Raw genomic sequence first — 23,081 nt, forward strand, 5'->3', positions numbered from 1 at the left:
GCTCAGCAAAATGAGGACAAATCCTTAATGAAGTGTTGGTATATTCAGTTTATGTTCTGTTTTCATTTGGCTCCCAACAACTGCAATGATTATGCCTCAGCTTTTAAATATCAGACTTCAATGTTGAAGGTAGGTTTCAAATACTTATAGAACAGAGGTGTCACGTTGCTGTCACATGACGTATCGTGGCATTTTTTCCCCTTTGAGGAACTGGAGTGGGTGTGGCCTGTGTGTGATACATTTGGCCCATGGGCTGCCAGTTTAACACCCCTGTTATAGAGTTTGCCTGGGAACCATACAGGCATGTGAAGATAAGCTGTGGTGAGTATTGAAAAGTGGGGGAAAAGAGAGCAAAACCTAAAATCATCTGCACACAAAAAAGTAACAGCCGTCTATAATTCTGCCATAGTAAAAATATTGCTGCATCTTGTGATTAGCAGAAAATACTGCCCTTTCCAAAACCAATAGATCAAACCATTCTGACAAACAGTTCTTGACATCTGGATTAATGTCACATTTCAACTTCATAATATGATTATTTTACATCTCCCTGTTCAATACAACCATAATTCCTGATAAAGTCAAATTCCAAAGCTTTGGTTCAACAGATGGCAGCATTTAGCCATTTCTCACTGATGCCAAAAGCTAAGCAGAGTCAGACCTGGTTAGAAGTTTCTTGGAAGTCTCACGCCTGTAGGTTGTGTTGGGAAGTAGCACACGCCTGGAAGGCGGGATCTGAAAATTCTATATTTTTGTGAAGAAAGTTATCTGGCTCTGACCATATAGTTATTAGAAGGCAAGCTTGACTCAAGGGATTATTTTCCTTATTTTCATTTTTTACACTAGTTTTTATGTGATGCAGAAAGTTCTGCTTTAGGCATGCATTTGTCATTATTTTGCTCTTGAGTAGGAAGGGAGCTCCACATTTCCTAGTGCTGGATCTTTTGTCGGACTTTTCATTGTCAGATCAGTCCTTGACTTAGAACTATTCATTTATCAACTTTATGTTTATATCAAAGTTATGGTGGTGCTAAAAATACCTGGTCTCACAGTTTCAATTGATTCTCGCACTAATGACTGCCATACCATTCCCATAATTGTATGATTATAATTCAGGTACTTGGCAATAGGCTTGTATTTATAATTGGTTGAAGTGCCTAGTGGTCATGTGCTTATGATAGGCAACCTTCATTTCTGGTTCTCAGTGAATAGGTTTGCACTTACAATCACAGTGTTTGCTTAATGACCATAGTGATTCATATTGTAAAAATAATCATAAAATTAGGTCTGACACAACCTGTGACTACAATGCTTTACAACAGGAATTCTGGCCCCAATTGTGGCCATAGGCTGAGGACTACCTTACATGTGGTGTAGTAGTTAGGTTGTATTAGGAGTGGGGAGATCCACATTCTAATATTCCTTCAGGAACAGAAGCACCAAGGTCACCCTCTGTCTGATGCTGACAAAATTAGCCTCAGTTCTGGGACAAATTGACGGTTAAACCAAATCTTTGAGTAGTTTTGTTGTAACAACTAGGTGAAAAACTACAAAAACAAGAGAACATTGTAGTCATGGAAGACAAATGCTAAGAAAAGCAACATGATATGTTTCTTAAAAGGCATTAACATTTAAATCATACCAGACGTATCTGTAGTTCATTTAGAACCAGTGTTAAGACACAATGTTTAGCACAGAAGTCATATTCTCTTCTGAAAGGTATTAGCTTTGTAAAATGCACAAGATCCACACAGTTTCATTGCCAGGAAACCCAGTAGTCGTGGTACTGTTCTCTTTTACAGTAAATGTGAAAGTCTGCTTTTAAAATCTAGCAGCATGTTGTCCTATATATCCCTCTTAAAATCAAAAGTTAAATCAGGTTTGGAAGGCCCCATGTGGAAATGCAGTCAATTTTCCAACATCTGCAAGTACTTAGTACAGCTTCTGGAAAAAAAAGGAGTTTCATATGATCAAATCTAAGGTGCATTGTATTCAAATCACTGGTTTTAAGTGTGATTTAAATAACCAATAAAAATCTTTGATGGTATCCATCTGTGGCTTTTAGCAATTTTCCTACAAAAAGATTGCTTTCTCCCTGAAAGTTAGAATACTTAAACAGGAGCAGTGAATCATTTACAATCAAGCACAACCTGTTTCTGACTGATTTTGTGTTGTAGGAAAGCAAATATGATATCATTGGACATATTTTTGAAATAATGAAATCTAATACACAAATGGATTGCTTTCCTTCCAAACTATTTATACATTAAATTACTAAATTTTAGTTAAGGTATTTTTAAGGATCCTTGAAAAGAAAGGATATAACTACTTTGTATAGAAGAAACAGTAAGGCTGTTCTATGGCTTATTTGTTTGAGACAGTACAGTAAATATGCTGCTATTACTCAGAAGGAAAATTTTGAGTTGTTTACCTGAATAACAACTTGCTGAATAAAAATTAATGTATGATTAATCATGCAAAATCAGGCCATAGATCAAACATATAAGCATCAAAACTAATTGAAATACAAAGAGAACAGATTATTTTAAAGACCTAAGTCGCCCCATCACCACTTCCTCCTGCAAGTCTGGGGAATTGAGTCAACCTCTCCATTCCCTACAGCAGGAGTCCCCAACTCCTGGTCCATGGACCAGCATAGGGCTGTAGAATGCCAGAAATCAGGCGGCGCAAAAAACAAAGCCATATCTGCGGAATGCAGGCAGCACATGACACCATGCCCCCTCCGGTCCGCAGAAAAACTTCTCTCCACGGAACTGGTCCCTGCTGCTGAAAAAGTTGGGGGCCGCTGCCCTACAGTCTCTACCACTAGTAGCATTTAACCAACCTTGAATAACTTTGAAAAGAGAGCAAGGTCAAAACTGAAATCCCACAGCTGTAGATTAAATCAGTAAAATATACAAACAAACAAGCAAACAAATAAATAAACTAACAATACCGGAATAAGCAATGGCAAAGATCTTTTGTATTACTGACAAGAAAGTTACCTGAATACTCCTATGCAAACATCAGCATTTTAACTTGATTTACAGAAGTTGTTACCTTTATTCTCTACATTAGAATGTAGATCATAAAAATAACGAATGAGATGTTACTAACAAGTGGAGAAAGCTATCCAAAGTTGGTTTTGGCTAGCTGTTGGTACTTAGAATTCTGAATAATAAAGTATACTGGCAACTTCCAAAATCTGTTCTATTATGAGAATCTTTTTTTTTTTTTAGGAACTAATCACATTCTAACAATCTTATATGGATTCTAAATAGGGAGTCTTTACAAGTCTCTGAAAATTTTATTTGAATTAGAATGAAGCAATCAGGTTAGGACTGTATGTCTCCCTAATTATGGCAGCCTTATTTTCACTTTTATCTTAGTGAGCTGTAAATCTTTTAATTTCCCAAAGACTACTGACATTTTAAAAATCATCTGTAAGCTTCACTTTTTTATTGTCTTCTAAAATGCCATGAATGTTTTGGTTGTTTCTAATGATTTAGAATTATAATTACATTTAAAAGTGGTTTTGAAGATACAAAGTATTCCAATTCTGCTCTACTATTATGTGTAAATTTATAAATCTTTCAAAAGGTTATAAAATATGCTTTAAATGCATTTTTCCAAAATTCTTTTTGAAATATTTCTAATATTTCTAATCGTAAGTTGTGGGAGGTTCACCACTGGAAGCTTTCAAGAAGACACTGGAGTGCCATTTGTCAGAAATGGTGTAGGGTCTCCTGTTTGGGCAGGAGGCTGGACTAGATGACCTACAAGGTCCCTTCTAACTCCGTTAATCTGTATCTGCATCTAATATAGCTTAATCATATGACTTAAGATGTTCACCTAAATATTCATCTGAATTTATTAAACTTGTCCCAATTACATTGACTTATCCCACAAGGTAAAGCAGAGGGGACATGTTATGAGTCAAAGATTTTTGACTGGCGGGATCTAGGAGGAGGGCCTTTTCTCACTTACCTCACCCTTTGGAATATCTTACCTTCAAAGGTGAGGCAAGCTCCCACTCTTTGGTTTTTTTCAGAAGCGTGTTAAGATTAGCTCTATCAATTAGTATGAGGGACTAACAGTGCAATGAAACCCTGAGGGTGGCTGATAGTTTGAGGCATTCCTTCTACTTTGTAAACTTTTATTGTATTTTGAATGTTTTAACTTTGATCTTCCTATTTACCTATACATTTTAATCTTAATGTCATGATCCCAACTAACGAACCTAATCAAATGAGAACTCTGAGGCTGTGGTTTTCCTCTAAGAACTTCATTATTGGGTACATCGTATCAGCAAGATCAAATGGAAAACCAACTCTAAATAGTTCCCACGGTTTCAGTATAATTAAAATAGGAAATAACTCCCTCCCCAAGTCATAGGTCACGTTGGCCAATTAAGTTAATTGGTGGGCTCTCCAGGCACTCCTCCCTGTCTCTATCCACCTCCTGCAGAGGTGACCTTAGTTCCCATGAGAAAGTTCTGTGTTTAGTCTAGTATCGTATTTCATCCTCTTTCTCCCTCCCTCCTCTGGGTGGCTACTGCGGAATAGAAAAATGGCATTTGCTAGGTTCGACCCTTGTACTTAATTCTGTTTTTAACTGTGATTTTAGCTATGTAGATATCATTTTATTATATAGTTGTAAACTGACCAGAGTCATTTAGGTGGCATGGGAGGTATAGGAATTTACTGAATAAATAAAAACAGGCATATAATGTACAGAATCAAAAATACAAAACACTGGGCAGTGTTTGGCTTCAGGATTTAGTGACTGTGGTCTAGACAACAATTTTCCTAACATTTCACCAGCAACTATGGGTGAATCTGTGGAGAAACATCAGGAAATCTGTTATATAGACCACAGTCACTAAATCATAATGCTTAACACTGCCTAATAGATAGTGGCCATAAAAGCTTATACTAGAAAGCTGTGTGCTTTGGAGTCAGTTTTTGACTCCTCCAGTCACTGCTTGGCCAAGTCCCTGGAGTTTTCTTGGCAAGATTTCAGAACAATCTTCCAGTTTCTACCCTGGTGTTGTAAGAACTACAACAAACTGACTCTTACATGAATATTACACTATTATTGATTGTTATATACCCAAAAATATAAAATCATATCAGCTAGTTCTTTACACGGTGTTGGCATTCATACCTATCAAGACCTTGCCAAGAATTAGGGAGTAGATACCACTGGTTAATGCATAATTTTTTTATGTCAGTTTTCAGATGGTGATACTTTGTGATCTTCTCCGATTCTTTATCTTCTATTCGACAATGCTCTGATACCAGGACATTGATTATCTATACTTTCTCCTTTTCAACAACAGTTAAATCTGTGGTTGATATGTTATATGTTATAAATCAAGCCTTTATCAGCCTGTATTAGGAAATCCTACAATATTTCAACCTGCTCATTTTCAACTACTTATCCAACAATATGCTTCCACTAAACAATATGCTTAATTATTTATTATTGGTGTGATAATTATTAAAGCTGTTTCAATGAATCATTATGGAAGTTGTGTTATATTTTTATTTATAATTGGGTGTGATCTTCTTGCATGAGGCTCAGTATATAATCTACTGTTTCTTCTGCATTTTTGCACAATCTGAACTTTGATGACTTTTCAGTCCTGGCTAGTTGGAATAACTTGTCCATGCACAGCCAAAATGAAGCCTTCACTTCCTTTTTTTAAATGTTCCAGTTGTAATCTTTTGTAGAAATTGACCATGCAATGTTTTTCTTTGTCAATGTTCTGTTCATGTTTTTATTACATTATTTGAATATTGACTTCTTGTTTCCAGTACATTTAATATGTTCCAATTTTTAATTTACATGAATGCTTATTCTTGGCTGTCTTTTATATAATCAAAATCATGATACATGCATTTATTCTTTAACAGTTTATTTGGTTTGAAGTAAACATCTACCTCCATTCCTGCAGGGCAGGTATAATCTATCAATATTCCTACAGGGATGCAGTACATAGTGTGTAGTGATCAGTTGTCTTATTTTTTGGTCCAAACTGTCCAGTTCAGCTCGTGTCCAGTTACTAATTCTAGAAGTGTATAAGTACAGACCACATTTCTATGGAGTTGATGTTTCCACAATTCAATTTTATATTTAGTATATGTTCTCTGTTATAGTGCCTGCCTTCTACAATCAAATCCTCCTAGAAATCTTTGTTGGTCCAACTCTGATGTTCTTCCAGAAGGCTTTAAAAAGCTAGTTGTTCTTTTACCCTTTAGGGAAGATGGTGTGTTTCTTTTGTTAGAAGGAGTGTGCTTCTCCGGATGCATGATGTTTCTTGTTGTTCTTCTTGTTTCTATTTGACCTTAAGCCATCACAAATCATTTTAGAGTTCAGCAGTCTGTAAATCCCCAAATATTTGTTAAATAAAAAAATAAATACATATTCAATTCCAAGTTAAAGATTTGAACTTGTACTAATACTCAGTAGGCTCTTGATTTTTTCTTTTCTATCTACATAAACTCTGATTCCAGCACTGTACTCTGCTAGATCTAAGCTTATTATAACTTTGCTCCAGGTGGAAATAGTTGTTTTATATTTTGACCATTAACAGAATTGGTATCAAACTCCCTGTGAAAGATTATGACCTTGCAGAGATTAATATATCTTTTAGGACAAAAAGTTTGTTTCATGGCAGCTTTTCATAGGATGGCTTCCTTCAGGAATTGCTTCTTAGAAGAATATTAGCAAGTCTGCTACGAAGACTTGTTTTAATGATCTTAATCATTCCAGTAAGGCCACTTTAGTGTAATGGTTTAAGGCATTAGGGTAAAAACCAGGAAACTGTGAGTTCTGGTACCACCTTGGGTATGAAACTGGCAAGATGTCCTTGGGCCATCAGTCTCTCTCAGTCCCAGCAACCACTTACAAAAACCTGAGCAAGAACATTGAAGGGATTTGTCTAGGTCAGGGGCGTCCAAACTTGGGAACATTAAGACTTGTGGACTTCAACTCCAAGAAGTTGGCTGGGGAATTCTGGGAGTTGAAGTCCACAAGTCTTAAAGTTCCCAAGTTTGGACACCCCTGGTCTAGGTAGTTCCCAGGAGTCAACAATGACTCAAAAGTGCAGACACACAGACTCATTTCAATAGGCTTCAAAACTGCACCTACTATCTAATGTTGCTTTGGACTCTCAGAAGAGCAATATTGTTATGTTCTTACATGCTGCAGTTCTAAGGATTTAAAGTTCCAAACTGATTATGTTCCAATCTTTAGCTGGGGACACATGAAACTGTACCCAAAACATTGCTAAACCTTTCTGGCATTTATGATATCAAAACATATTTTTCTTCCTGTTTGAACTGTTGATGCAAGGCAAACAGATTTAGTAGCCTGTGTGTATTCAGGAGAGGCAAAACAAAACTCACCTTTTGCTTAGCTGTGTTGGTGTTTTTAAAACCACTTAAAATGGATTTAGGGAGGCGGGCTTTTGAATAGCAATCAATTTCAAAAGAAATATATACACCCGCAATATTTTTACCAGATACTTGTAATATAGTATATGAATGGTACAACTGCTTGAGAATACATTGTACAAGATTACTAGATGAAATCATGTTGGCCTGCATTCCTTTGGCCATCCCTTGGGAACAAGGTGATATGTTGTATGTCAGGGGTGTCTAAACTTGGGAACTTTAAGACTTGTGGACTTCAACTCCCAGAATTCTGGGAGTTGAAGTCCACAAGTCTTAAAGTTGCCAAGTTTGGACACCCCTGTTGTATGTGAAAGAACTTTAGCATGTATCTGGAGTTATATATAGTGTTGTTTTTCATCCTGATTTTCTAGTTTATTTCAATAGGGATGGAGATATCTATTTCAATAGAGGATAGAAAAATCTCTATTTGAATAGAGGTATTTTTGTGCACTTATAAATAAAAGGTTTTAAGCACAGATCTTTCAATGAATTTGATGAAAGAATGCATACATATATGTGTCACTTTAATTTTCAACATATCTCCTTAAGAAAACCCATTAGTATGCTGGGCATCTTCTGGAAGCACTTGGAAGACCTTTCTACCTGCAGTAGTTTTTTAGTGATTTTGGGGAAAAAATAACTATTAATATATAATTTTAGGAGAAGATTACCTGGGACTGCTTTCTAATCTAGCTAGCATTTTAGTTCTGCATGTTACTGTGTAAATTATGTAAGATACAATTTTAAAACACCTGCAACTATGAAATCATTATTTAGTGCTCACGGCATAGCCTTTGTAACATCTCATTAACCTGCTCTTGGTCTATTGTTTTTATTTTTTGTTTTTAAAAAAGTAGAGGTTTATTTTAATACCTTGTGCATAATTCTGAAGTTCTAAGCAATATACAGGGAAAATAGTACTGTTTAAAAATTACATAGGATGAGGATTTAAATAAGGAATTAAAACAATAATTAATGCCTATCAGTATAAAAGACCCATCTCTGTAGGAAACTATTTTGAGTGCCACTTAGTTAAAAAATGGTATCAAAATTTTTAAATTTTCATATACATATATCAAATTAGTCAACTTGGCAGCAGGTCTGTTGTGTGGAATGTATGTGATATTCCTCCCATCTATGTTTAAAATTGTAGAACAAGAATTAAAGCTCCTTCTTCTGCCTTTGACCTCTACAATAGTCTCTTTCTCTCATATGTTTCTAGGATGCTACTCTAACATAAAAGTTCCTGTCAAGTGGCAAACTGAAGCAAGGATTCTATATATCAGTTGCCATTAGAGAACTCGTAATAGCATTTTGTACAATGGCTCAGAGGATCAGAAATATGGATGGCCCATGTAAATCAGTCCAGCATAAAGAAATGCCTCTGACATGGTAATTGTGTGGGTTCCCATATCTGCTGAAGGAATTCATCCTTGTTTATTGCTTATCTAAAGCACATGTTGGATCCTACTGTGCAATGACCTTCCCAGAGACAATACGTAACATCTTTTTCCTGAAGAAAAGAACACTTATACTTCAAAAGTAACAGCCATTCATCAAAATCACTTCTTGAAATAAAACATGGAACATTTATTTTAGCTTCTGTTTCCGGGTAAGCACCACAGAAATTAAAACTATATTGTTTTATAGCTGAAATGTATTTTAGGAAAACATTGGTGTTGTTATATCATAAGTAATTGATATTCTAAATTAATTTTTCAAACATCTCCACTGCAGTCAGATAGAGGGTAGCAGCTGGTGGCTAATTTTAGTTCCCTAAACAAGATTCTTGAGTAAAACATTCATAAATTTTGGTTCAAATGGAAATCAGTTAAATTTATTTTAAAATATTTTACAAGAATCCCTAAGGTATGGGGCAACCAGGACAAGCGGATTGCGTCTTCTAGGTAGACAGTTCTACTTTTGCCTGCATCACCTGCTGTGAAAATCCTTCTCACAATTCAAGCAATATCAAATTGGACAAGGCTTGAACTAGACAATTATTGCCAACATCTGGGTGACTCACTGAAAGTCAGTGATATAGAATAGCTCTCAGTAAGAAAATCAGTGATATAGAATAGCCCTCAGTAATGAAAGCATTAGAAAGTCAAGTTCCTGCAGAGAAGGAACTATCTTTAATGACAGTATTTCCTTCCGTGTGTGTTAAGTTGACAATCTTTCAAAACTGCACTAAGATGTTTTGATCAAAATCCAGAAATTGGACTGATGTTCTAAAAGCAAGGTAGAAATATTCAGGTTCCCCTCCCCAAAACGTTTGAATAGCTCAAACTTTACTGGGATTTAAAATGCTTTCAAGATCTGGTTCTTCATCCAGACCTTTAGAGAGGATGATTGATGCCCCCTTTTTCCTTTCTGTTCTTCCCTGCCATTCTTTTCCCTTCAACTTGTTTTGTTTTTATGTTTCTGTATTGTTCTTTGTTTTTTAAATGTTTTGACAATTGTGAACTGCCTAGGGTCACTGGGAGTTGTGTGGCACATAATTTTAGTAATAAATTATGGTTGGTCACATACCTAGCCAGATGTTTAGACTGTACGTGGCATTTTGTCCACTTATTGAGTCTTTCCCAAGGATTTAGGATAGGCAGATTATGTTGTTTAATATTAATGGTAATATCATAGGATGTAATCTGTTCCAAGTAAAGCTGCCTTTTGCAAGTGATTTTGTCAATGCTGGTGTTCAAATGGTGTTTTGGGATTGCATACAAAGTGTCTGTTACTATCTTTGTTTTCTTTTGCCACTGTCATTCTACTTCTATTTGTGGGTCTTTGTATTTTGAGGGTTTTGCCAGTTTTTCTCTTCTCTTGTGCTGCCTTTAGGTAATGCAATTCTCATTATCCAGATTCTTTTTTTCTTATTAACAGTTTTTAAGTCTGGAGTGTTGTGCGATGCTAATCTGGTTGAATTCTAAAATCCCAGATAACTTCTACATTTTCTATTACTTTGTGTATTTTCTGGTCTTTTGGATGGTGGGCAAATGGTATTTCTTGCCGATATTCTAATGCACCATTGTTGCTACTTTGTCATGCTATTATTTATAGTCAGTCTGTGTGATCTTTTTGCAGCAGGTAATAAAGTGGTCCATTGTTTATTCAGCTTCTTTGCAAAGGTGGCATTTGCTGTCTGTTTCTTCTCAATTCTGGCTTTGTATGCACTGGTTTTTAAGGCTTGATTTTACGCATCCAGAATTAGCCCCCCTGTCTCTCTTTTCAACCTTCCTGCACTTAGTCATTGCCAGGTCTTGCTATTATCTGGTTTGCCTGCTAAGTTTTTTTTTAACCAATCTTCATTTGGTTTTTCTTATGGATCAGACTGGTCTCTTCAGTATTCAGTAAGCCTTCCTGGTATACTAACTTCAGCAGATCTTCTTCACTGTCCTTCACATATTGTTCCAATACCACCATCACCTCCTCCTCCTCTTTCTTCTTCTGTCTGGTGTACTTGTAACATTCCACATCCATCTGTTTCCTTTGATAAATAGGGTCTTTCAACATCTCTGCCTGGAAATGGGCATGTCTCAGTCACAATTTTTCTGATCTTCAGATTCAGAACCCCTAATTTAATTTGAATTGTACTGCTTCATCTTTGTCAGATGTTGACTGGTTCATTGTAGTGTTCCATAAATGCACTGGTATTAACGTTTCTGAGTGAATTGAAATTGAAGACTCTTCCGTATATTGTGTGCAATTGGAGCTTTAAATCTGATGATTTTCTTGACTATGATTGTTATTTATTGCTGTATTATTCCTAGTGCTTCTGTTATATTCCTTATCATTAGCAGATACTTATTAATCAGATTTTATTTAGTCTTCTTGTTCGTCAGCTTCTTCTTTTTTTCATCTGTTCTAGTTTGCTTGCACCTGATCTTAGCATGCTGATCTTATTTTCCAACCTGATTTTAGTGATGCACTTTGGGTTTTCCCCCCCTTCTCTTTATATTTGATATTATAGTATTGGCATTTATTAATACTTGTGCTAGCTGTTTTTAGTAACAGGTTTCAATGCATGCAACCTTATTCTTTTGCTTTTATACTCTTCTAGATGCTCAGTTATTCTTTGTTTCTATTCCACTTGTCTTTTTAGTTATAGAACTTTATTTTTTTTAAGAAGGCAGAAGAAAGGGTGCCTGGCTTGGGAATTAAAATGTTTCAATATCTATATTGGCTTTGTCTACTGCTTATTTACCCCTTTTTGTCTCTAATGTCTGAGCTACCTCTGATAAGGTTTTGATTTCTTGATTTCTTTGTTTTCAATCTTTGTATATTTGTAACAGAGAAGGAACTTTTCTTCTAGTAGTCCTGTAGCTGCTGACCCTGTCCCGAGTTCTGTAGTCCATTTGTCAACAGATGTCCAGAAACTCAAACATCTAGTATGGTCCTTGTTGATCCAGACAATGACCAATCCAGTACAAATTTCTGTAAGTTATGTCTCACCAGATTGCTTATGAAAAGGACACTTTTTGTCTCCTCTGATGAGACCTGTCTAGTAAGATTGAACCTCTGGCAAAGCTCTCATTTTCCTTATGCCCCTCAACTAGGTGAAGATAATGCCTTACTGAGGATATTTATTATTATTATTATTATTATTATTATTATTATTATTATTATTATTATTATTATTATTATGAGAAAGATGAAATGCATCTAACAATATGATATTTAAAAATGAATATAAATGAGATAATCCTTCCATTAATTTAGTATGAGTGCATTTCATCTATTTCAGGGGTGTCCAAACTTGGGAACTTTAAGACTTGTGGACTTCAACTCCCAGAATTCCCCAGCCAGCATGGGAGTTGAAGTCCACAAGTCTTAAAGTTCCCAAGTTTGGACACCCCTGATCTATTTGCTTAAAAAAACATTTCTTTGGTCAGAATGTGTATAGTTGGGTAGCTTTGCTGGAACAGTTTCGTGGATATTTTTACCACCAACAAAATTAATAATTGATAACAATTCCAACAAACATCCTTGTTCATTCTCTCTAAAACAGTTTACTACTTTATGAGAGTATATGTAAGAAAAAGGTGATTTGGGGAAAGGAGGGGGGGTGAGACAGATTTTCCATTTACTCCTGAAAAATATGTTCCAGAAAGCCTTCCAGCATCCCCAAATATTCATGGATTTATAGGGAAGTGGGTGAAGAGAAGAAAAAACAATCTGCTATTACATTTTTAGATTTTACTCTAATAATACTTGATTATGATCAGTTTTCAGCAAGGTACTGCATTACACTTAAAGGTCTACTTTTTACTTGCTATGCAAGACTTCATTTTGTCATTTTGATTCTGTAATTGAGTTTCCTTGTCCTTACAACCAGTTCTGAATTGATCCTCCTCCTTCAGTCATCAGTTTTGCCATTATAATAATCACTGCAATCTTAAATGCAATAGTGGCTAACAACAGTACATGCAACTGTAAATAGTCACACCTTACTATTTATACTGTCCTCACTGGAGACACCTCATGTACAAATACATTCCCAGAGGTTTTCTAATTAAGTGTGGTAATGTAAATTAATAGATAACAGTCTAGAAGTGGTAAATAACAGCAGGCAAGGGCATAGACACCTCAAACTGCAAAGAACTTTACAAACTCTGAATATTAACACAAATAATAAGAAATAAGGCATTACAGTACCTCTGAACTTGTGAAAGACAGCCCAAAGCTCAGCAATGTCTGTAGCAAAGGTAATGTCAGTATCAAGGACAATGACTCGTTCAAGATTGGCGGGAAGTGTCTTTGTGAGAACCAGCTTCATCAGTCCATAGATGCCAGAATAGTGTTTGTTGGGTATCCAGGACACTTCAGACTAATAGCCAGAAAGGACAAGGAAGAGAGAAAAAAGGAAGGCAAAACACTTTACTAGAGACAATACTTGATGTTAAACAAGCTGTTTTTTGAAATGACAAATAGCACTTTGCAGAATGCTGAACATATTCTTGATCACTGCAGGAGAACTGAGATACAGCGTTTTACTCCAAAGTTAATTTTATTCCACCAACAAAAAAGCCTCTGAAATATCCAGTGTGGCATCTCAGCATTAGCGTAACTTTAGTGGGAACAAGGATATATATTTGTGATTTCAAGTCATGCAAATCTCTCATCTTATCACTCTACAAATGTGTTTGGACCATTCAACCTCTGTTCAAAATCTGCCATTCATGGCATTTATTTCAGTTTTCAAAAAGGGCAAAAAAGATGCCAATTAAAGCTCCATCACAATGGAGAAGACTTTTTAATAGCAGCCCACTTTTTCTGGAAGTTCTTTCCAGATACACATGTTTGGCTGCTTCTTAGTCTTTTTTTTTTTTTTTTTTGTTCCATCTGATTTTTAGCTGGATTTTTAAACTGCTATCTTTTATTATCTGATATTATGTGCTACAAATTGTGGTTTAGTTTTGAGTTGGAATCATTTTATGCTGCAGTACTAGTATTAATATGTAAATGTAAACTTTATATTTTTAAATTTTACTTTATCTCCTTGAATTGCTTTCCTATCCTGAAAAATGCAACAAACATTTTTTTTTTGGTAAAATAAGACTTTATTTTCCATCTCCAGGATTGTTCCAACAAAGTTAGCAGGTATTGACATTATAATAATCTCCTTCATAGGGTTGGGTAATTGTAGAATGTAGAGTCCAAGAATAGCTGAGAATTAAAAACAGCAACAAGATTCAACAATCTTTTAGGATGGCATGATAACTATAGGCCAAAATTGTATGTCACCAAATTGCATTAATTTACTTTTTTTGTATTTTGTGGTCTAAAATCTCAACCAGGCGATTAAAAACTATTATTTGAGGGTTCTGGGTTTGTCATATCACTGCTAAGCCATGACTTAAAAAAGAGAAAATAAAAATGTGTAGGGGAGGCAAATAAAGGTTCACTTAGGTAGAAAATATTTCTGCTTGCTCTAGTAACAAGTAGAGGAATACATTATTAGCATCTTATCTCTCAAAGGTAAAACATGTTATAAGTCCTCAACCTATGACCAATTGTTCAGTGACTGTCCAAAGTTACAATGGTGCTGTGGTTACGAATGGTCCTTAGAGTTTTGGCCATCCCAGCATGCCTATGGCCACATGATCATAATCTGGGCATTTGGCAACTGGTTCACACAATCTGGGCATTTGGCAATTTATCCCAGCACCCCACAAATCATATACTGTAATCACCATTTGCAGGCTTCTCTGCTACCTTCTCTAGAAAGTTAATGGGAAAGTAGGCAGGAAAGTTCCTAAGTTGTTTGGGTAAGGCTTTTCCACCTCAGGCACCTACCTAACTCTCACTATGACTTCCCTGCACACTCATGTATCCCTTTGCAAATTTGTGCACCTTGACATGCTTCCCTGCACTCTCCCTGACTCATGTCAGACCCTGCCTTGCACCCCAGCCGGTGGCACACCTCTCATGCAATCCCTTGCACCATTGTGCATCTCCTTGACCTGCACTGCACCTCACACATATCCTCACACCCTCGTGCAGCCTGAGCTTTGCCATGCCTCTTGTGCATCCTCTCCAACTGTCTCCCACACTCCTCCTTTCCTCACCCAGCAGCAGTCACTTACCTATCCGAGAGTTGCAAGCTCCTGCCAGCTTCCTTACTGAGTTTGGTTGAGAGAAGCTGGCAGAAAGTTGCTTGTCTAACCACCGTGGGATTCAGTTAATGATGAAAGCCAGGACTGCAAGGATTGTGACTGCTAAGCAATGTGGCAGTGCTTTACAACCACCTTCCTTGGCAATGGAAATTCTGAACCCAATTTTATTGTAAGTATTTTAGTCACCACACTCCTGACTCAGAAGTAGATTATACATTGTGGTGCTTGCAACTTATAAAAAGGGCTCGTTTGAAGAAGTGGTTAAATGAGCTGGGAGGCCATAAATTCTAGTTCTGCCTCAGGCACGAATCCTGTTGGCTGCCTTTAGACAAGTCTCTGTCTCTCTCTCTCTCTCTCTCTCAGTCTTAGGAAGAAGGAAATGGCAAACCCCTTCCAAACAGTGATGGCTGGAGGGAGGGAGGGAGGGAGGGAGGAGGGAGAGAGAGGGGGGGGGAGGAGAGAGAGAGAGAGAGGTGGTGGTGGTGGTTAAAAATATGAAAAAAGCACGCCAAAGTTGCCCCCCAAAAACCCCTTTAGGGACTTCTCCACATGGTCATCATAGGTCTGTGATGGGAAATCTATGGCACATGTGCCAGAGATGGCACACAGAGCCTTCTCTGTAGGCATGCATGCCATCGCTAGCTGCTCTTCTGGTTTCTGGCGTGCACATGCACACCGGCCAGCTGGTTTTCGTGGTTGCCGGAGCACCAGAAAATGACTTGAAAATGGCCCAAAACCAGGCCATTTCTTGGGCCATTTTCAGGCTGGTTTTCAGGGCATTTTTCAGGGCATTTTCTAGGGCATTTTCCAGGCCAAAAACAGTTGGCTTGCATGCACATGCACATCGGCCAGTTGATCTTCGGGTGCACGGACGGATCTTTGGTTTGGACACTAGGTGATGAAAAGGTTTGCCATCACTGTCATAGGTAAACTGATGTGAAGGCACAAAACAAAAGTCTTCATTGCCTTTACATTTTCTAATAAAAGTATTTCAGTGACAAATACTGATGCATTTATCTTGAGAGGCAATCCCCGTGAATCCTACTTTGAACGGTATTGCTAAGGTCAAGAATAAAGAAATAAATCTTTCTAAATCATAGTATTTGCCAAGTTAATGTATTTATGTAGGTAGGGGTGAATGTACCGTGTTTCCCCGAAAATAAAACAGGGTTTTATTTTCTTTTGACCCCTGAAATAAGTGCTTGGCCTTATTTTCGGAGAGGTCTTATTATTTTTGAGGTGCCGGAGGCGGCGAGCGTGGTCACCTCATGGCTGCTGCTGTGTTGCAATATTTTCGGGGAGGGCTTACTTTTGGGGGAGGGCTTATTTTAGTGCTTGCGCTCAAAAGCCCAATTAGGCTTATTATCCGGGGAGGTCTTATTTTCAGGGAAACAGGGTAGGCAGAACACTTGTTCACGGATGATTCAATTTTTCTCAATTTCCTTGACCTCTTTCATTAAAAGTTGTCATTGCATTTATTTAGAGAAATGAATTAGAAAAAAAAAACCTGAAATTGCAATAAGTGTAAGCATTTTATATCCTTAGCAATGTCTGCTTTACATTGGGATTGTATTTTAGTTTCAAGGACACTTAACTGAACCAACTGTCCATGCTGCAGTCCATTCAGGACCAGGTCAAGCAAGTGGTGGGTAAGCATGCATGCATGCATGCATGTACATACAACGTGGCATCTGTGAAAGTGGTGCACATATGTGCAAAAACCTTCACTCTCCCCACTTCACCCTTCTGCCACTGCTTCCTCTGATCCTTCAAGCTGGAAAGGTTGGGGACCACTACTCTATCCAACTTGCATTATTAAGTTGGATTAAGAGTAATTTTAAATTAAATGTAAATTCAAAATATCAAAAGGCAAATTATCCTGGCTTTAGATAACAGAGCACTTATATTCTATGATTATATAGGACCTATCAGTTTAAAGCCTTTAGAGTAAGTACACAAGCATTAATTTAAAATGCAAATACATAACTTTATTTTTCAGTTTTAAAAAGTGGTTTCTACTCAGTTGACTATTGCTTTGAATTAAATATATTAAAAGGAAGTGCTACTTAGTCTTAATTAGACTCCCTTCTGCATTTGAAGAACAGTCCTGGTGGTGCACTGATTGAAGTGCCGTATTACAGGCGAATTCTGGGAGTTCAATCCTGATAGGGCTCAAGGTTGACTCATCCTTCCATCCCCTGAGGATGGTAAAATGAGGAAACAGATTGTTAGCGGCAATATGCAAATAATGCTCTACACCAGGGCTGTCAAACTTGCATTGTGCGCTGGCCATACTCATGCCCAGTTTAGCGAAGGGGGAAAAAGTCATGATATGTCATGTGACGCCGCCATGATGCCATGAATTTGACACCCTGCTCTACACTGTAAGTTACCTAGAGAGTGCTGTGAAGCACTATATGGCAGTATATAAACCTAAATGCTATTGCTATTTGACTAAGAAAATGAGTCTGGTTCATTTAACATTTTACATGGAAACAAAAATATATATTTTTTTAAATAAAAGCTGCAGCAAATTGGTCACCTTAGATTTTTCCATGTAACATAATTTCACCGTGCTCATATTGCAACAAGACTTGCAAGATTAAAAGTAAAGCGTCTTTGTGTAACTCGGCTTGTGTGTTTACTAGCCGGTGTGATGTATGCATGTACATGATTTAAATAAATAATTAAATCCAGGGAAAGAGCCAGATGGAGAAGTGGATGGAAGAAAGTTTTAAATCTCTGCTTCATTGTCACCCCAGTGTTAAATAAAGCCCTCACATCTGCCATTTGCTATGGAAGAAAAGTTTCCTTCGGCAACAGCTGTAGCTTTATTCCCACTGCAAGTAGGAAACACAAGAATGTTCAATAGAATGGGGGCTGCAGCCAGGGCCAGCATTAGTTTTCCCCGCCCCAACTACAAATTTAGTCTCACTACAAAGAAGTAGTTTGATAAAAAAAATAAAACAACATTACACAACTAACTGTCCAAGCTCAAACAACATGAATGTCACATTTAATTTGATTTTAAATTAAACTCAGTGGGAGTCGTTTGAAATGGACTGTTCCTGACCTTAATGTGACATTTTCACAGATATATTTTTAAAGTATTTGATTAAGTTAAGTCAGAAATCCTTATAAAACTGCAGTGTTATCAGCTCTTTATGTACTTCTGAAAGAACCTTTAGGATCATGCTCGTGAACCATTTCATTTTCGTAAATATATTCTTCGTAAAAAAAAATATGAGAGAGAAAGCACACATGCTTAATATATATATATAGAAAAATCTTGTGGCTTCCAAGAGGAGAAGATAGCAGTAGCAATAACACTTAGACTTATATACTGCTTCACAGTGCTTTACAGTCCTCTCTAAGTGGTTTACAGAGTCAGCATAGTGTCCTCAACAATCTGGGTCCTCATTTTACCCACTTCGGAAGGATGGAAGGTTGAGTCAACCTTGAGCCTGGTGAGATTAGAACTGCCAAACTGCTGGCAGCTGGTAATCAGCAGAAGTAGCCTGCAGTACTGCACTCTAACCACTGCGGCTCTGATAGAGAGCTAACACGGGTCTGAAAAATGAGACTGACAACTGGAAAGCAAGCTGGACCAGTGAGGCTTTTCCAGACAAGGAGAATCCAGGGAGCTCCCACATATGCTCTGGAAGTTAGTTCTTTGTGAGGAAACCAGAGAATCTGGAGGGACTCCATGGGCAGTTCATAGAGCACTGGAGCAAGGACGTAGTACCAAGCTCACAGTCTCATGTAGAGCCTGTTTAAGGACAGTAGGGCACATTTATATTATCAAAGTTACAGAAATTTTCCAAGGAGCAGAACAACTAAAACAGCTGGTGAGTGTTCTTTCAACCCGGATTAAAGTTAAAAGCAATAAATAAAAAAAATGGCAAGATAATAATAATAATAATTTAAATAATAATAATTTAAAATTATTATTATTTAAATAATAATAATTTAAATATAAAAGAATATAAAAGAACCCAAGAATATAAAAGAACCCAAAAATAATTAGAAACAAAAAGCTTGCCAAGAACATGAGTTAAGAAAGTTTTAAAAGGATTAAGGGGACAGCTGAATTTTGATTTTTATTGTTAAAGTACTTTTGATTTGTTATATAAATAATACATACATCTGTGGGAACTAGAACTGTTTAAACTTGCTAAAGAGGGCAACTATTTGGTTTTCATTAAAAAAAAAGATCAGATTTTTCTTTTTCCTTTAGGGGTTGTAAATAAAAATAGAGACATAGCTACTACCATGAGATCAGAAAAAAAATCTCAGAAATAACAACAACAAAACATTATGCCAGAGATTTTATAAGGAATGTTTGAAGAACTGGGGAAGAATGTTACAGCATCAGTGATTGCATCAGTAACTGAATCTACCAATAGTCCTCAACCTATGGCCACAACTGAGCCCAAAATTGTTGTTACTAAGCGGGACAGTTGTTAAGTGAATTTTGCCCCATTTTATAACATTTCTTGCCAGTGAATCATTTCAGTTGTTAAGGTAATAACAAAGTTACTTGATGAATCTAGCTTCCTATTGACTTTGCTTGTCAGAAGGTCACAAAAGGTGATCACATGGTGATCCCAGGACACTGCAACCGTCATAAATATGAGTCAGTTGCCAAGCATCTGAATTTTGACCATAGGGATGCTGCAAAGGTCATGAGTGTGAAAAATGGTGTTAAGTTACTTTTGTGCCGTTCAGTAACTTTGAATGGTCACTAAACAAACTGTTATAAATTGAGGATTACATGTATTAAGATAGGCCTGGTTTCACTTGAAGGTAGAATGAAGGAAGATTTGCAAATATGAGAGAAAAGATAAATACAAAATATAAAGAAACTATAATATAAATGAGAAGAGGCACTGAACAAATTAAAGAAAAAAAGGAAATTTCAAAAAACAAAACAAATAATCAAGAGATGGAAAAAATAGATAATATGGAAGTGCTGGAATTAAGAAAGAATTTTGTTAAAGAAATTGCTATTCCAGTGGAATCTGTAAAGATACTGTTAAATTTTTAGAATTTTTTTTGAAAGGGAATGAAAAAGATGCTGGTGCAGATCTGGACAAAATATATAGAATACTTTATTTAATATATATATTAGACTCCAAGTGAAAAAAGACAATCTGTACTTCAGACCCCAGTGGCCTGTTCTTTCCAATAGAGATGATAAATATACAAGGCTAAAGAAGGCATGTACCGGTAATTGACAGCTGATCAAAACACGCACAATATTTTCAATGGCTGTGAAACTCCACATGCAATTGTGATATGGGAAGTGATATAAGAAATACAAAGGAAAGAAATATACCAAATAGAGATATATTTGTGCACTTTGTTAAGAGGTCAAGAGCTGCATAAATAGAGGGACAGAATCAAGATCACGTGAAGTGTTAATACCACTTTATAATGCCTTGGTGAGGCCACACTTGGAATACTGCATTCAGTTCTGGTCGACACGATGTAGAAATAAAAGAATGTTAGAATTAGAAGACACAAGTTTGTTTGGCATGGCTTTTTATGGTATGATTAAGGTTAATGTAATGATGAATTTAGATTAATGTAAATTTATGGTTAAAGTTAATGTAAATTTAAAAATAATTATGAATACCATATTAAGATTATGAAATAGATAAAATGCAAGCTTTACCTAAAAATGCCTTTAATGGTTTCAGCACAAGAAAATATATATATAAAAAAGAAATAGAGGACTAAGAAAAATGGTAAACATATCAAGATTTGTAGAAAGATATTTTATATCAATAAAGTAATTAGAAGTAAAAAACACACAACAAAACTAGAAACTCTATTGTATATGAAGTATGAACCTGTGATTGTTAGAATGTACAAATGTTTCTGTGAAAAATATTTAATAAAATTATATATATTTAGCTAGCCATGGAAATGTGTCAGTTCATACCTGAACATCTTCTCAACATTCCTTTAGCTATATCAATCATGTCATGAGAACAAGATTTTTGGAAGTTTCTCTTGCATTTATTATGATAGCAATTTAGGTCAGGTGGCCACATAAGCTCCAGATGCCCTTTCCCATTTGCTGGAATATTTCCATGTTTTACTCATGTCACCAGAAACTTTGCTGCAGTATAGATTAATTCATTTCACACCCACCCACCCTCTAAAATAAATCATGATTCTCTCTTGCTCAGGATGTGGGACAGTGTCAATGAGATGTCACAAATGGTAAAATTAAAGCTCTCTCTCAACCTTCAAGTTCTCCATTCCCCAGTATGTTGTGACTGGAAAAAGCAATGGTAGCTGCATTGCAAGAAATACTTTACTTGAAAATTGATCTGTCAGTCATTGAATCTATCTCCCTTTACTACAAAGGTGTTCTGCTACCTGCAACAATGACATTTTTTTTCAATCCGAAGAAGTAAAAAAAGTTTTTTTTCAGGGGCTTTCTGGAATAACCAAAGCAAAGCAAGTTTCTATCTGTCTGCTCTGTAAAAATGATCATCTCTTCTGAATTACTCCACAATATCTATCTATGAGCTATTTGGTTAGAATCAGTGAATTGTCTTAGTTTCTAGACCAGTGTTTTTCAAAGTTGGCAACTTTGAGATGTATGAACTTCCACATGCTGATAGGGGAATTCTGAAAGTTGAAATTCGCACAATTTAAAGTCACCAAGTTTGAAAAAATCCTGCTCAAGACCAACACAATCTTATTTCAAATATTTTTCTCTTTCATTTCTGAATCATAATTACAAAGATTAGGCTATATATTGAAAAAACAACAACAAAAAAGCAAAATAAAAACTTTGAAAACTCTCTAAAACTATGCCTAATCCAGGAAGCAGTAACATGGTTATCAGAAGTGTTACTGATAGACAGGAAACTCCTATTCCATTAAACATACTAATCAGGTTGCTGTCAGATTTCTCCTACTAGAATAGCTGCATTGGGAATTAGAAATACATATATAATAAGCAAAACCTTCACTGCTTTTTTTAGAGAAAGAATGAATATCCAGACAACCTTTATAAATTAGTTTTTCTACTTGCTAGTCAGAGGAAGGGATTAGAATTTTGCTTGCTTCTATGTTTTAATCCATCTTTCAAAGAATTGTATAAAATGAACTGATATTATCAGTTATCCTTTCTTTATGCCTCAATAATATATCCAATTTATAAAAGAAGAGGTCATAATATTTAACTTATATCTAAAAATACTCTTTAATTCCATAGAACCAACCAGATACATGAAGATACATGCATTTTATGAGAAGGTGATAATGAAAAGACATGCATAAAACATTAACTGAACGTGGCCAATGTATTGCTGGTGCTCTTCTCATCATTACCTTGAATAATGCATTATCATTTGCTAGTGGAGTTCACAGGATCATGCTTTCACCAGAATGGCAAAAGCAACATTGCAGTGATTTGCTGCAAGATCAGTTTGTTTCGGGAATTTCTCTGATATCATGTGACATGTAGAAAAGGAGTGGAGTTTATGTCACCATAAGAATAGCTCTCAGCAGCCACTGTAAACTATACTTTTTCCCTTTTTCCAATTTCAAACAATCTGAGAAATTAAAATTATACCAGATAAATAGACTAGACTACAGGAATCTAGTTTTCCCCTTGATGAAAATGACTAATTCCAGCAGATCACTTTCCGACCTCCAGGAGTTATTAAGGAAGCTTTCTTTGGTGATAATTTTCAAAAGGAAAAACGTACCACAATGTAATTTCTGGCTATCATTCATCTATTCTACCCTTACCCATACTAGCTGGGAATTCTGGGAATTGCAGTCCTCACATACCTGAAAAGAAACATTTTGCTATTCTAGTTATACAAGATTGACTTGATTAACATTCAGTATTTGGGTGACCCTTAACTATGCTTTAATTTAATAATTTGCAATACATAGCTGATTGCAATGAAAAATAAAATGGTATATTGGAATGACCCATAGCAAAGTTTGGTTTATACAGAAAAACTAAATAGTA

The 23,081-nt window shown here is 36.2% G+C and overlaps 1 protein-coding gene across 3 annotated transcripts in view; it reads right to left on the reverse strand.

The window, feature by feature from the left end:
- The window catches only part of LARGE1 (LARGE xylosyl- and glucuronyltransferase 1), a 352,715-nt gene that overhangs the window by 132,806 nt on the left and 196,828 nt on the right, over window positions 1-23,081 (reverse strand). For all 3 annotated transcript variants that reach the window (XM_081957172.1, XM_081957171.1, XM_081957173.1), the window contains exon 6: window positions 13,116-13,287. In XM_081957172.1, the coding sequence (XP_081813298.1) occupies window positions 13,116-13,287 (172 nt within the window). The remainder of the gene's footprint in view (window positions 1-13,115; window positions 13,288-23,081) is intronic.

This window comes from Natrix helvetica (genome assembly GCF_964273705.1).
Source record: "Natrix helvetica genome assembly, chromosome: 6".
NCBI classification, from domain to species: Eukaryota; Metazoa; Chordata; class Lepidosauria; order Squamata; family Natricidae; genus Natrix; species Natrix helvetica.